This window comes from Eupeodes corollae, chromosome 2, assembly GCF_945859685.1.
Source record: "Eupeodes corollae chromosome 2, idEupCoro1.1, whole genome shotgun sequence".
Lineage (NCBI taxonomy): Eukaryota > Metazoa > Arthropoda > Insecta > Diptera > Syrphidae > Eupeodes > Eupeodes corollae.
In genome coordinates this window covers 60,253,795-60,267,511 of record NC_079148.1, presented here as the reverse complement: position 1 = coordinate 60,267,511, position 13,717 = coordinate 60,253,795, and the positions used below count along the sequence as shown (strand labels likewise).

Here is a 13,717-nt window from a genome sequence, read left to right as displayed (position 1 = left end):
GGTACGTATGTATATTATATACATACAATATCTATTATTTCTATATCATTTATTTTGAACAACAATAATTATAATGCAAACAAAAAACAACCGCAACATCAACATCAATATTAAATATTGACAACCATTTTACTTTTGTATAATTTTTGAATTCAATGCTATATTTATAATTTGATTTCATTTTCATTTTCATTTCCATTTCTATTTTCATTCCCATTTCCATTTTCCACATTGAATCCAGGTCGGCGGTATACAAATAAATTGATTTAGCTGTCAATTGCATGCACATTTTGAAGAGAAATTATATCATTGAAGAGAAATTACTATTGATTTCTTTTGTTTTCGTTTCACTAAGATTACATCTGGAGCTCTGGATGGAGGAGCATTATAAAGTGTTGAAAGCCAGAACTGATTATGCCAATATACCAACACTAACTGCATACGTTCTATACCTCCTGCTTCTATACATATATCTCCGAGTATCCGCATCCGGAATAAGGAAAATATATAACTTTTCATTTATTTTTGTATTTGCTCGAGTAATGTACCTATAGTAAATCCATGCCGTTCGCGTGATAAGATTAAGATTTAAATTATTTTTTACTCCTGTAAGATATGAGGGTAAGCATAAGAATATTGGAAATGGAAACTTAAAGAAGTATCATTTATATTCAGTTAAGACTTTCGCATCATCGCATCGGCTTAATATTGTATCAGTGCAGGGAAAAAAAACGATGCTGGCAATATTATCAATCACTCATTTGGTTGGATTTCATTTCATCGAAGGCTAAGATCACAAAAACTTTCTGGGCCAAGAACAAGATAAAAGATACACCTTTTTTTTTGTACTTTATAACACCATTAATATGGTTATTGCCTTTTTTTGGTGTGGATTTGGCCAAAGATTTGTGGCTTATTTTCGATTATTCGTTGAGGATATAATATTATAAGAGAGGTGAATGTATTTTGGTAACATATTGTGTGGGATTCTAGATAACGATCTAAAAGGAGGAGGAAGTGGTGCGGGCGAGGAGGAGGGGTTGGAAGTCCGGAAACAAAACTTCTTTTGGTATAATGACTTTATAATAATGTTAGCATAATGTATGTTCCCTATGTAGGAAGTAATATGTATAGGCATACATTTTCCTATTATAAAGAGTATAGCCCCTATGCTAGGAATTTATGTCTAAGGAACATGATAACAATGATTAAAAAGAGACTGAGGGGATGCGAGGTTTCAGTTTATGCTTTTTTGTATAATAAACGCGCACTAAAGGTGGTTATGGTACCCTTTTTATGACAAAGACACAGTACGAGCATTATGAAAGGAATGGAGGGTTTTGAAAGTAGTTGTCGTGGCACATTATGTGGTTCAGCATTTCACATTTACGCAGTACCGCTAAAGAACCAATGTCTGTAGTTAACAGTAAGGAACGTGTGGAAAACGTGAAAATAATTAATTTTCTAAAATAAGTGTTTTTAAAGTGTTTCAACTTGTTCTAATTGTTGTTAAATACAAGAAATAATTACCAATATGAAATAAATTAAAAATAGGCTGGGATGCGACAAAGACTAATAACGAGCATTTTATTTAATGAGTTACAAAATAATCTGAATTTTATTTCAGTAACACAAAGAAAAGAGCATTATACCACCGATTACATATTTTTGCAGAATATTTTGAAGCATGAATTTTGGGATCAGGTTTATTCGGAAACGGACCCATCAACTTCGTTTGATATTTTTATCACAATCTTGCAAAAACATATAGAGTCATGTACTTCTGTGTCGAAACAAAATTCTAATAAAAACAAATTTCTAAAGCCTTGGATGAATAAGAGTCTTCTTAAGCAGATTAAAAAAAGAACACAATTAGTATTAAGCTAAAAAAAAACATCCAAATAATGTAAAGCTAAAAAAGTATTACCTCACACTTTGTAAAGCTGTTAGTACAAATGTTGAATTGGCTCCCGAAAAGTATTATTGTAACTTATTTGAAAAATCAAAAGGCAATGTAAAAGATGAATGGAAGGCTGTTGACAGCATTTTAGGTAAAACAAAAAAGCCAAATGTAATAGAAACTATTGTAGTTAAAAAAGTTCCTCTAACAGATGTCAACTGTATATCAAATAAATTTAATGAATATTTTACTGAAATATCTGAAATATTGAAGCCGTCTAGTAATACCGGTGATGATTGTGATTGTTATAATCAACATTGTCCAGATGCTGAATTCATACAATCAAATAGCTTTGCGTTTAATTCTATAACCTCTTTTGAAATCTACAAAATAATTCTAAATTTAAAAAATAAAAATTCTTGCACTTCAGATGGAATATCTAGTAACGTACTTAAAAAAATTGCATTCTATGTTTCAAATGTTTTGAGTTACATATTTAACTTAAGTGTTGAACAGGGCTGTTTTCCTGAACAATTTAAATGCGCTGATGTTATTCCCCTCTTTAAAAAGGGAGATAAGAAAAATATGGTTAACTACCGACCTATTTCTATTCTTCCTACTTTTTCAAATTTTTTTGAAAAACTTTTGATTATTAGAATTACTTCTTTCCTGAATAAAAATAGGTTTTTTAGTGAAAATTAATTTGGTTTTCGTGTAGGAAAATCAACCGAAGATGCAATTCTTAGGCTATGCAGTCAGCTTTATGGCAGTTTGAATAATAATAAATCAACAATGGCTCTCTTCATTGATATGACAAAAGCATTTGATATGGTTGACCACGATTTACTTTTAGGTAAGTTGTATAATGCAGGATTTAGGGGAGTAATTTATCAGTGGTTAAAATCATACTTAAAGGGAAGAGTTCAAAAAGTTATTATCAACGGTACACAAAGTGAAGCTCGTTTTTTTTAAAAAACGGAGTACCACAGGGATCTGTACTCGGCCCTTTATTTTTCCTAATATATATTAACTCTATTTTTAAGCTTCGATTAAATGGCCTATCGACGGCATTTGCTGATGATATATCATTTACCTACCAGTCTAATTCGGATTTTAATTGTGTTTTACTAATTGAAGAAGATCTCGAAGTTCTAAGAACTTGGTTTTCTAACCATAAGTTAATAATTAGTGAAAAAACTAAATTCATGACTTTTAAAACATCTGGCCATCCACTCTGTAATTACAATATATTTTTCCATGCTACGAGTTGCAGGCAATTTAGCTTTCCAATTCACAATTGTGGTAAACCTAATTTCTAACATTAATATTCTTGTTTTGATTCTTGCTTCAAAATTGATTCTGTTAATAATTTTAAATATTTAGGTGTAACAATTGATTCCAACCTTAATTGGAAAGATCATAGTTACAACATCAAGAATCATTTAATGCTCATTACGCGAAAAATGTATCTTTTAAAACCATTCTGCTCTAAAAAGGTTCTAACTTCAATATATTATTGTCTTGCGCACTCTAAACTACAATATGGGTTATCTAGCTGGGTGGTTCCTATGCAAGTACTTTTAGACCGTTATTGATTGCCCAAAAACATCTTATTAAAATTATTTGCAACAAAAATCGTTATACTGAAAGTTGGCCTTTATACAAGGAATTGCGGATTCTACCTTTGAGACATCTGTATATTTTCAAAGTACTTAAGGAATTTTTCAGTTATACTATCTTTGAAATATTTATTGATTTTCTTAACTCAATGAACCATTGTTTTATTATTTGTATTGCTAATTGTCACCCCCCAACAGTTTCTAATTATTGTAAAATTAAATCACAATGTATCATTTAATACTAACTTTCAAGTTAAATAATGATATCTATTATTTATTCCTTTTTTACACTTGCTATTGTATTAGTTTTAAGTTGGAAATGAAAAAATGAATGAATACAAAATGTTTCTAATTCTAATTCAAACTTCCCATCCCGTCTGTTGATTTGTCTTGCTTTAAAGGTTTGTCAGTTAAATTATTTTAAACAAATTTTAAATGTTATATGTATGATGAAAAGGTTTAATTCAAAATCTATTTTAGTTAACGACATTTTTAGTCAAAAACCAATTTTGCGTACTATTTTCTGTAGATTTTATTAACTCCCATAGGAAATTATTGCAATGTCGAATTGAAAATTTTGACATTTCTCGACGTTTCAAGGTCCCTAGAGTCGAAATGAAAGATTTTTGGAACGTCCGTACGACGTTTTTCGTCGTCCATAGCACAAGAACCAGAAGAGATACCGACTTCAAATAAATTTTGTTATACAGATAATAAGGCAGAAAGATGCAGAAAGGGCTCTTAACAAAATTGCGTTGGTGGTTTTTTTTACAATAGCAGTTTGAAAAAAGGTGAAAATTGTGGCTAACCCTAAATATCTTACGAACCAAAAACGCTAGAGACTTGAATTAAATTTTATATAATATATTGTAACGTGATATCAAAGAAGTATATTTTTTGAAAAAAAAATCGATTTAACGGTTTTTTTTAATAAATCAAAAATACTGAAAAAAAAATTTACCTCAAAAATTTTACGACTAAAATTTATTTTCATCTTCAAAACAATTTTGTGCAACGAAGAATAATGTTTTTGACATCTGATAAAATTTTGAGAAAAATCGAATTGACAGTTTAAAAAAAAAAAATTTAAATCTAAAAAAAACATTACTCAAAGTTGGTTAAAATTGAATACCGATTCAAATATCTTTTCAAAAACTTGAAATTTAAGCTTCAAAATTATTTTATCTTACAAGAAATATTGTTTTCAACATTTTGAAAAATGTTGAGAAAAATCGAATTGACAATTTTTATACAAAAAATAAAAACCTAACAAAAAAATGTAGAAAAGTTGGTACAAATTGATTTTCGACTCAAATATCTTTTCAAAACTTTGAGATATTGGCTTTAATTTACTTTTATCTTTTAAAAACTCTTGTTGTCATTCGGTTAAAATTTGAAAAAAATCGAATTGACAGTTTTTTTACAAAAAATAAAAAACTAAAAAAAATTTATAAAAGTTGGTAAAAAGTGATTTTAAATATTGGCTTCAAACTAATTTCATCTAAGAAATATTGTTTTCAACATTTGGTAAAATTTAAAAAAAATTCGAATTGAAAGTTTTTTTTACAAAAAATAAAACTCTAAAAAAAACCAATACTAAAACTTGGTAAAAATTTACTTTCGGCTCAAATAGCTTTTCAAAAACTTATTTTATTTCACAGAAAATATTGTTTTCAATATTCAGTAATTTTTATATAAAAATCCAACAGTCCGTTTTTTCATAAAAAATAAAACCTACAAAAAATGGTACGCAAATTTGGTAAAAATTAATACGAGTACATATAGACAAACTATTAAGCAAGACAAATCGACAGACGGGATGGGAAGTATTCAGTGTGGGTTGCATCCCAGCCTCTTTCTTTAATTAATTGACCGGTAAGTGCTTATGCGTGAATTTGAAAAAAAAAAAAATTGATAGACATGGGAAAAGGACCACATTGCACAGAGGATAAAAGGCAGATAATAAATGGGATGACAGCTCAAGGAAAGACGGTTTCGGAAATGAGACATTTGGAACTTCACAAAACGTTTCGCGAGCCCCACGTGCAAGAAAAACCACCAAAAAGGATAGATCATTTAATGGAAAGAGCTTCGACAGCAGACCCATTCAAGACTTCAAACCAAATAAAATTTGATGTTGAGTTACATAACGGTATTTCTGTGTCTTCTCGGACAATCAGGCGGCGGTTGAATGAAATTAATGAAATTCAATTAAGGGGCTGCATATCACAGAAAAAACCATTTGTCTCAAAAATAAAATTCAGTTTGCTAAGGAACACCTAAGTTAAATTTTAGAAAAACGTGCTCTGGAGTGATGAATCAAAGTTCTGCAGATTCGGGTCAGATGGAAATAAATATGTTTGGTGCCCACCTAACCAACAATACAACCCAAAATACACTCTCAAAACAATTAAACACGGAGGAGGAAATGTTAAAGTGTGGGGAGCTTTCTCTTGGCACGGCGCGCGTCGTTGGCCAAATTGTCAAAGCTCAAAAATGGATCAAAATATTTATAAAAACATATTGACCGATCATATGATTTCCTACACTGATGACAATTTGCCTTGGACATGACGTTTTATGCACGATAATGATCCGAACCATACTTCTGGGTTAGTAAAATCATGTTTAGAGGATAATTGTGTTAGTGTTTTGAAGTGGCCGGCTCAGTTTCCCGATCTCAACCCGATTGAGAATCTGTGGAATGACATTGAACGCCAATAGGAAGGTCAAAATTCCAAAAAATTTGAGAAATTGTGGGAAAATATTAAAAATGCTTGGCATTCAACACCAATAGCACGGTGCAGAAAATTGGTGGAAAGTCTGCCAAGAAGTTGTCAAGCCGTGATTGATAGGAAGGGTTTTCCAACTAAATATTAGGTAAAATGAAGAAATCAATAGGTAAATTCAATTTTATAGCACATGTGCTAATTAAATTTCCCAGCTATAATGACAAAAGTTTACTAACTGGGGTTGTTATCTCTATTTTCTTACAGAAATAACTGAAACTAAGATACTTATGGCTCCTAATACATTAAGAAATATATGAAATTAAATGTATCCCTTGTCATTTATCACAGCTTAACATCTCCTTATCAAACTCTCCACCAATTTTCTGCAGGGCTTAGCATACCAAATGTTTTTAATGATTTTCCATAGGTCATCTTAGTTTTTGGGATTTTGGCCCTTCAAATGATGCTTAATTTCATTTCACACATTATCAATTGAGACATTAAGCTGACTATTTCAGAACGTTAACACAATTATCCTCGAAGCATTATTTAACTAAACGAGAAGTGTTTTTTTTCGGCAAATTGTCTTCAGTATAAGTAACCATATGGTCGTCCATTCTTCAATTTAACTTAACAATTGGACCAACACCGTGCAGCGAGAAAACTTCCTACACAGTAAATCCTCCCTTCGTTGTTCTTAGAGTGTGCTTTAAGTTGTATTGTTGGTTAGGTCGACGCCAACACACAATTTTACCCATCTGATCCGAATCACATTTTTTGAATTTTTTCCTTTAGCAAACTGTATCCGGCATTTTTAGTTCCTCAATTGAATTTCATTTAACTGTCATCTTATTGTTTGAGAACACAGAGAAACATTTGATTTTATTTAGCTTGATGACTTAATTGTTTCTGCAATCGACGCTCTTTTTTGCCTCCAAGATACAATTTCCAGAAAAAAAACGCATCTGGAAACGACTGTCAACCCTGCTAATTTAAATGAACCTACGTTTCAGACCCTTCTTCTACCTTTCATCCTATCGAACCAATTATAGTCACTTGGAATCTATGTCCTGAGTTCTACGGCTCTCGAACTATGCCGAGCATTTCTTTGATTTTAATGTAAGAAAATCCTGAACTGCCAAAACGTCTGTTTTAATTTATATTAGAAAAGAGGCTGGGATGCGAACCACACTAATAACTTCTTATCCCGTCTCCGTTTTCGTGTTTTGTTAAAAAAGCTATAAGCTAAATTATTCTAATACTGAAAATACCCAACAACATTTTGAATACGATGAAATAGTTTCATTTTGTTAGCAAGATTTTTTTGTCGTTAACCAATATTTACTAATTTTGGTTTAATAAAACTGTCAATTCGATTTTCCTCAAAATTTTATCGAATGTTTAAAACAATATTTCTTGTGAGATAAAATAAGTTTGAAGCTAATATTTTTAATTTTTGAAAAGACAATTGAGTGGAAAAGCTTTTATTTCGACTCTAGGGACTTTGAAACGTCGAGAAATGTCAAAATATTCAATTCGACAAATCGTACCGATTACAATAACTTCCTATGGGAAGTAGTAGTAATTGTTTCCTGAAAACTGTCCATGTCAATAACTTTAAAAATAATTTAAGCTTCAGTTTTAAACATACAGTTTCTGCTATAAATAAAGCCATGATGTAATACATTGTCCTTTTTTTTGACATCTTACTTTCAACAATTTCTTTTCTAATAACTTTTTTAAAAATCTTGACACATAAAAATGATAGTATTGTTTTGTCCGTCGCTGTATGTGATTATTCCAGAAGTTATACGTTCTTCAAATTCATATCAATTATTAATAATGTCATAAGGTTGCAGACGAAAATTTAATTAGTGTCGATAACGTTATTTGGCCGATAGATATTTGAGGCCAGCTAAACTGTTGACTTATTTTGATTGGTTCAAAATTATGCAAAATGTCCGTTGGATATTTGCTTTTTGAACGTCATGAAGTTATTATATTTAAAGCGAAATTTATTTGAAGATAATGTCTTACGCGTTGCTATGATATGACACATGCATCTCAATATTTTTGTCTAGCATTAAGATAGCTTTAAGATGAATGAAAATTTGAAATAGATTTAAAAACAGATATCTCTCCAAAAAGTAATGGATTAGGAAAAAGAATGTCTATTCGGAATGAAAATACCCTTCAATGTGAAGTTACTTACTTACTTAAGTTGGCGTTACAGTCCTGTGTGTACTTTTACCCTTCTGGCTAAGTCTACGTCGCTGTACAGTCCTTACAACTCGTCGTTCCATCTTCTCCTCCACTCCCTTTCGATGCATACGGGGCTGTAGATCACACGAAGAACTTTTCTCTCGAAACGACCCAAAGTGCTTTCATCAGCTCTGGTCATAATCCAGGCTTCTGCACCGTATAGCAGGACGGGGATGATAAGGGTCTTATATAGCAACACTTTGGTCCCTCGAGAGAGGACTTTACCACTCAATTGCTTTCTTAGTCCAAAGAAACAGCGGTTAGCAAGAGTTATTCTGCGTTTGATCTCAGCGCTGGTGTTGTTTTCTGCGTTTACAGCGGAGCCTGGGTAGACAAAGTCCTTGACTACCTCAAAGTTACGTCTGACGATTGTGACGTTTTGACCAAAACGTCGGTGTTGTATGTCCTTTCTAGACGACGGCATGTACTTTGTTTTGCCCTCATTAACCGTTAAACCTATTTTTGCCGCCTCTGCCTCAATACTCACAAAAGCTCCATTGATATCACGCTGAGTTCTTTGGATTATGTCAATGTCATCAGCATATTCCTGTAATTGGACAGACTTTTGAAGCTCTGCACTATCCTTTCTTTAAGTACGATGTTGAAAAAATCGTATGACAGCGCATCACCTTGTCTAAAACCTTTTTTGACAATGAAACGTTCTATTAAGTTATTTCTAACCTTTATGGAGCGCGAATTCTCCATGGTCATCCTGCACATACAGACAAGTTTAGCAGGGATGCCAAAACTGGATATGACAGCTCGTCTGTGTAGATGCCGTCATATGAGGCCTTGAAATCGATGAAAAGATGGTGGGTGTCGATTTGGTGTTCTTGGGTTTTTTCCAGGATCATCTGTAATGTGAATATTTGATCGACTGTGGACTCTCCTGGTCTAAAACCATACTGAAAAGGACCTATCACGTTTTTGACGATGGGCTTTAGACGTTCACATATTACGGCAGAGAAGATTTTATAGGCGATGTTAAGTAGACTGATTCCTGTATAGTTGGTGCAGTTTTTTCAGGATCGGGCAAACAATACTGAGGTTCCATTCATCGGGCATGCTTTCTTCCGACCACATCTTACAGATAAGTTGGTGCATGCTCCTAACCAAATAACTTCAGCTGCTTTAAAGAGCTCGGCATTCAAGCCATCCGCTCCAGCGGCTTTATTAGACTTCAACTTAGATATGGCAATCTTTACTTCGTCTAAGTCGGGAGGACGGGATTGTTGGCTTTTGTCGTCTATATTGAATGGATCATCCTGCCTGACAGCGGAATTCAGTTCTTCGTCGCCGTTATACAGTCTGCAGAAGTGGTCCTTCCATATCCTCAGCATTGACTGCGGTTCCACTATGATGTTTCCACTTTCGTCTTTGCAGCCTTCGGTTCTAGGTTTATGTACCTGTGAATTTCGTTTCACCTGTTCATAAAACTTTCGAACTTCATTCCTGCTTTTAAACCTCTCAACATCTTCGACCGCACGCTTCTCATGACCTCGCTTAGGACTTTTTTAATATCGTAGCTAAGACACTGCTCATATATTTTGTCTAAGAAATCGAAGAACATATCTTTGATGTTGTCATATTTCTCTTCTGTGGGGGCGTGCGCGTATATCAGGCCAATGTTGCCGAATTTAGCCTTGATGCGGATGGTCATGAGGTGCTCGTTGATGCACCTATATCTCAAGATTTGTTGTCTTTGTGTAGCTCCAATGACAAAGCACATCGAAATAAGCGTTGTTGATTTTCTCGGTAGCAGGTACCATACTAAATATCGCAGTTTTTCGTCCTCTTTTTGCTTTTTGCCCGGCCCATCCCACCGTATTTCCTGGATGGCGATGATAATTCTTCGACTGCAAGTGGCTTGTTAAGGAACCTAACATTCCACGTGCATATCCGAAGTTCGTTGTCCTTAATTCGTTTGCGTGGGTTGTCAAGAGTAAATCTGTCCGCATCCGAGGCTTGTTAGTGCTTCGCAACTGGTTTTTCTTTATTTGAACAGGAAGTCTACCCGACGCACGACCTTCAACCTGAAGGACCAGGTTCTTGGTTTAACTCCAAGGACGAGAGCCGGCATAAGAGTTCCTTACAGGCTTTGGCTTCGAATATGTCGTAGTAGTCCTTAAAGGTGTTCACTTAGTATTTCAACCTAACTGGAACAGTAGACGTCACCGTTGATTTCATTTTGGGAATTCCCCCGCTGCCATCTGGGTGAAAAAAGAGGTGCCTTAGTGAAAAAACCTCTAGCCCTCTCTCGTTTGCTGCCCCCAACAACTTTCCACTGGGGTTGGAACCCAATCTCTTGTTGAGGTACAGATGTTCAACATGGGGATGTGAGAGTAGAAGTTGAAAGACAGAGGTGGGCACATGTCTACAATTTGAACAATGTGAAGTTAAGAATAGAAAATAAGCTGATTGCAGTTCAGGAATTATAATTTCTTTAAAAATAAATCTGGATGTGGCCCATTCAAAGCGAAACATGTTAATATCAAAAGTGACAAAGTAACAGCTATGCCAGTTTTTGGGAGTTTAAGCTGAAGTTTGATGTCAATTTAAATACAATTTTAAATAAAGTTCAAAACTGATGCTATTAATATTAATTGGCCAGTTTACTTGTACATGTATTTCCACGAAATTATCAAATTTTCTTTCATCATTTGAAAAGCGTAGGATGATTAAATGTAGACAGAGGCTCTCATCTATTTCTAATTTGTTTCTAATAATAAATTCGATTTATTGCGATTGAAAATAAATGAAAGAATTCATTGAGCCAGCTAAAATTTACAAGATCTCAGACATTCTATGTATATTTATTTGAATACTGCTGGTACTTCAAAATTGTTAGTGAAATTTGCTGTTTCTGAAATGTCAAAGCATACATACATATATACGATGTTAATATTGTTTTAAATTAAAGTAGCCATTTTTGTTTTTGTGATTTTAATTTAATTTACAACATAGATAATGAAAATCAAATGTTTGATTGATTTATTTATGGAATGTGTTTCTTTATTCCAAAACGAATAAGGAAGAACACGAAAGTGGGTTTTTAATAATCCTTAATTAAGAATACATAGAAAATAATATCAAAGAAGGTGTTTTTTTGTTGACAAAATGATTATCAATTTTAATCAATATTTTACAAGAACAAGAATTAACTTCCGAACACCCCAGTCATACGTTACGTTGCACCTTAAAGTGATGATAATCGCAATACAGTGTTAACACTTTTTAATCAATTATCCATGAGTGTAGGAAAAACCTTTATGTGCTTAATGAGATACCATAATGGATCAAAACAAACGAAGGATTTAGTCTGATCCAGGGTTCAGCTAATGGACCGTAGCAAACTTACCGAAAGTAGACTCATAACCTTATGAAATTATAAAACTATTAAGTACATGATTAGTTATTGTTCTTATTTAATATACTTACGTGGTGTTGTTGTTGATCGAGCAATTGGAATAACTGGATAAAATATTGCCATTATACAAAGAAGTCTGAGAACCATGATGCTGAAATTAAAATAAAAAGAATACAATTATTGAATGTGCATTTGAAAAAAGTTATAATTAAGTGAGATAAATCAACTGAAACATTGGTCAGGAGACAATAATTTCGGCTCCTGCTTTTATTTCTTTAGAAACATTAGGAAATCACACATACTAACCCACCCCCTGTAAAAGACACTAATTATCTATAGACATCAGCCTCAACAAAGAAACCACTAGTTGAATCTATCAACCCTTTGAGAATATTATACACCTACAGATTTTATTGGTAAAATTATTCTGCGTACTAAGTCATCAAACTGAAAGCAACCAAGTTTGGCATTCTTCTAGACGCTGTGGTGAGTTCTCTAAACATTGATTCTCACCCACAGTTTAAGTACCCTTACAAAAGTGCAACCAATAACTGTTCTACTCTCAATTACATCATCATAATAACGCAAATATAACTCTAGCATAGATCCAAGATCATGTTGGTATTAAAGGAAACGAGGCTCCCAATATTGCAGCAAAAGAAGCGACTTGTGATCCTTGTTAAAAAGAACTACCAAATATCGTTCAGTTCATTAAACACATTTTTAATATAAATGAAAATGAAGTGTTTGAAAAATTCTGTTGTAGAGAAAAAACTCTCTTCGAAACATCACGCACCAAGACAGAGTGTCGTAAAATTCCACATTCGCGAAGTACTGCTAAAGAACGAATCTCTGTACTTGACAGTACGGCCGAAGTTGGACTCAAAGGTCCGATGAGCATTTATGGTAGTGCGAGTATTACTGTTGAATTTTTTAAGGGAAGGAATGCAGCTGGCTATTTCACTAAAGCATTAACCGTTAAAATAACGGTAAAAAATGGGTCAGACAAGAAACCTTACGACGATGTTCAAGCGAAGTAAATGATCCTATGATGATATTATCACCTATCAATTTAAATGCTCTACGTTCAATACCATCCTTTAGGCTTTGTCGAAGCACTAAATTCCATGTGGTTTTTTATTACCAATTGTTCAATGCTGTTTAGGTCGGAATTTAATGAGCTTATCATATTTTTTCGTTTCAGTTTCACATCCGAAGAATAGGGATGTGAGTCTGACAACGAATATGCAAATCTCAGAGTACTATCGTCAGCTTAACAATTCATTGGATAGAGTTTTTGTGGTTTTCAGACTTAAAACCATCCAATACCATTTGTATTGAACGATCCGAAAGGTAAATACGAATCCAATGAAGAAGAGATTCATGAAAACCAAAATCACGCATTGTTGATAAGAGAACCTGATGCCAAACCCTATCAAATGCTATTAAAATATCGAGTGCAATTATCTTACTTTCTTTAAAATGAACTGATAAGTTATCAGAAGAAAAATTTCCCCGTGTTTTTTACGAATGAGCAAAAAATTGGACTGCCATTGGGACATTGCAGTTTTTTTTTGCTGTAATTTTTGTTCATGTAAAAATTTGTTCCGTCGAACATGAGCGTTGCTGGCCTACGTGACTTGCTTTAACTTATTTGAGTTTTCCTAAGTTGTAGTAGCTTTAAAACAACGGAAAGTTATTCCCTTAACAGCAGGTATGTGCATCAGAGGAGCACTTCGCACAACACCAACCGCAGCACTGGAAGTGCTTTTAAACCTAACACCACTTGACATCTTCTCTAAAAAGGTGGCTGCCAACTCATGTGTAAGGCTTAGAG

At 33.4% G+C, this 13,717-nt stretch overlaps 1 protein-coding gene across 1 annotated transcript in view; it reads right to left on the bottom strand.

Annotated features, from left to right (window-relative positions):
* LOC129948165 (neurotrimin) overlaps nt 1-13,717 on the bottom strand; it is a 255,074-nt gene that overhangs the window by 41,274 nt on the left and 200,083 nt on the right. Inside the window, exon 3 of the mRNA XM_056059044.1 lies at nt 11,952-12,031. Within this exon, the coding sequence (XP_055915019.1) occupies nt 11,952-12,027 (76 nt within the window). The 5' untranslated portion in view covers nt 12,028-12,031. The remainder of the gene's footprint in view (nt 1-11,951; nt 12,032-13,717) is intronic.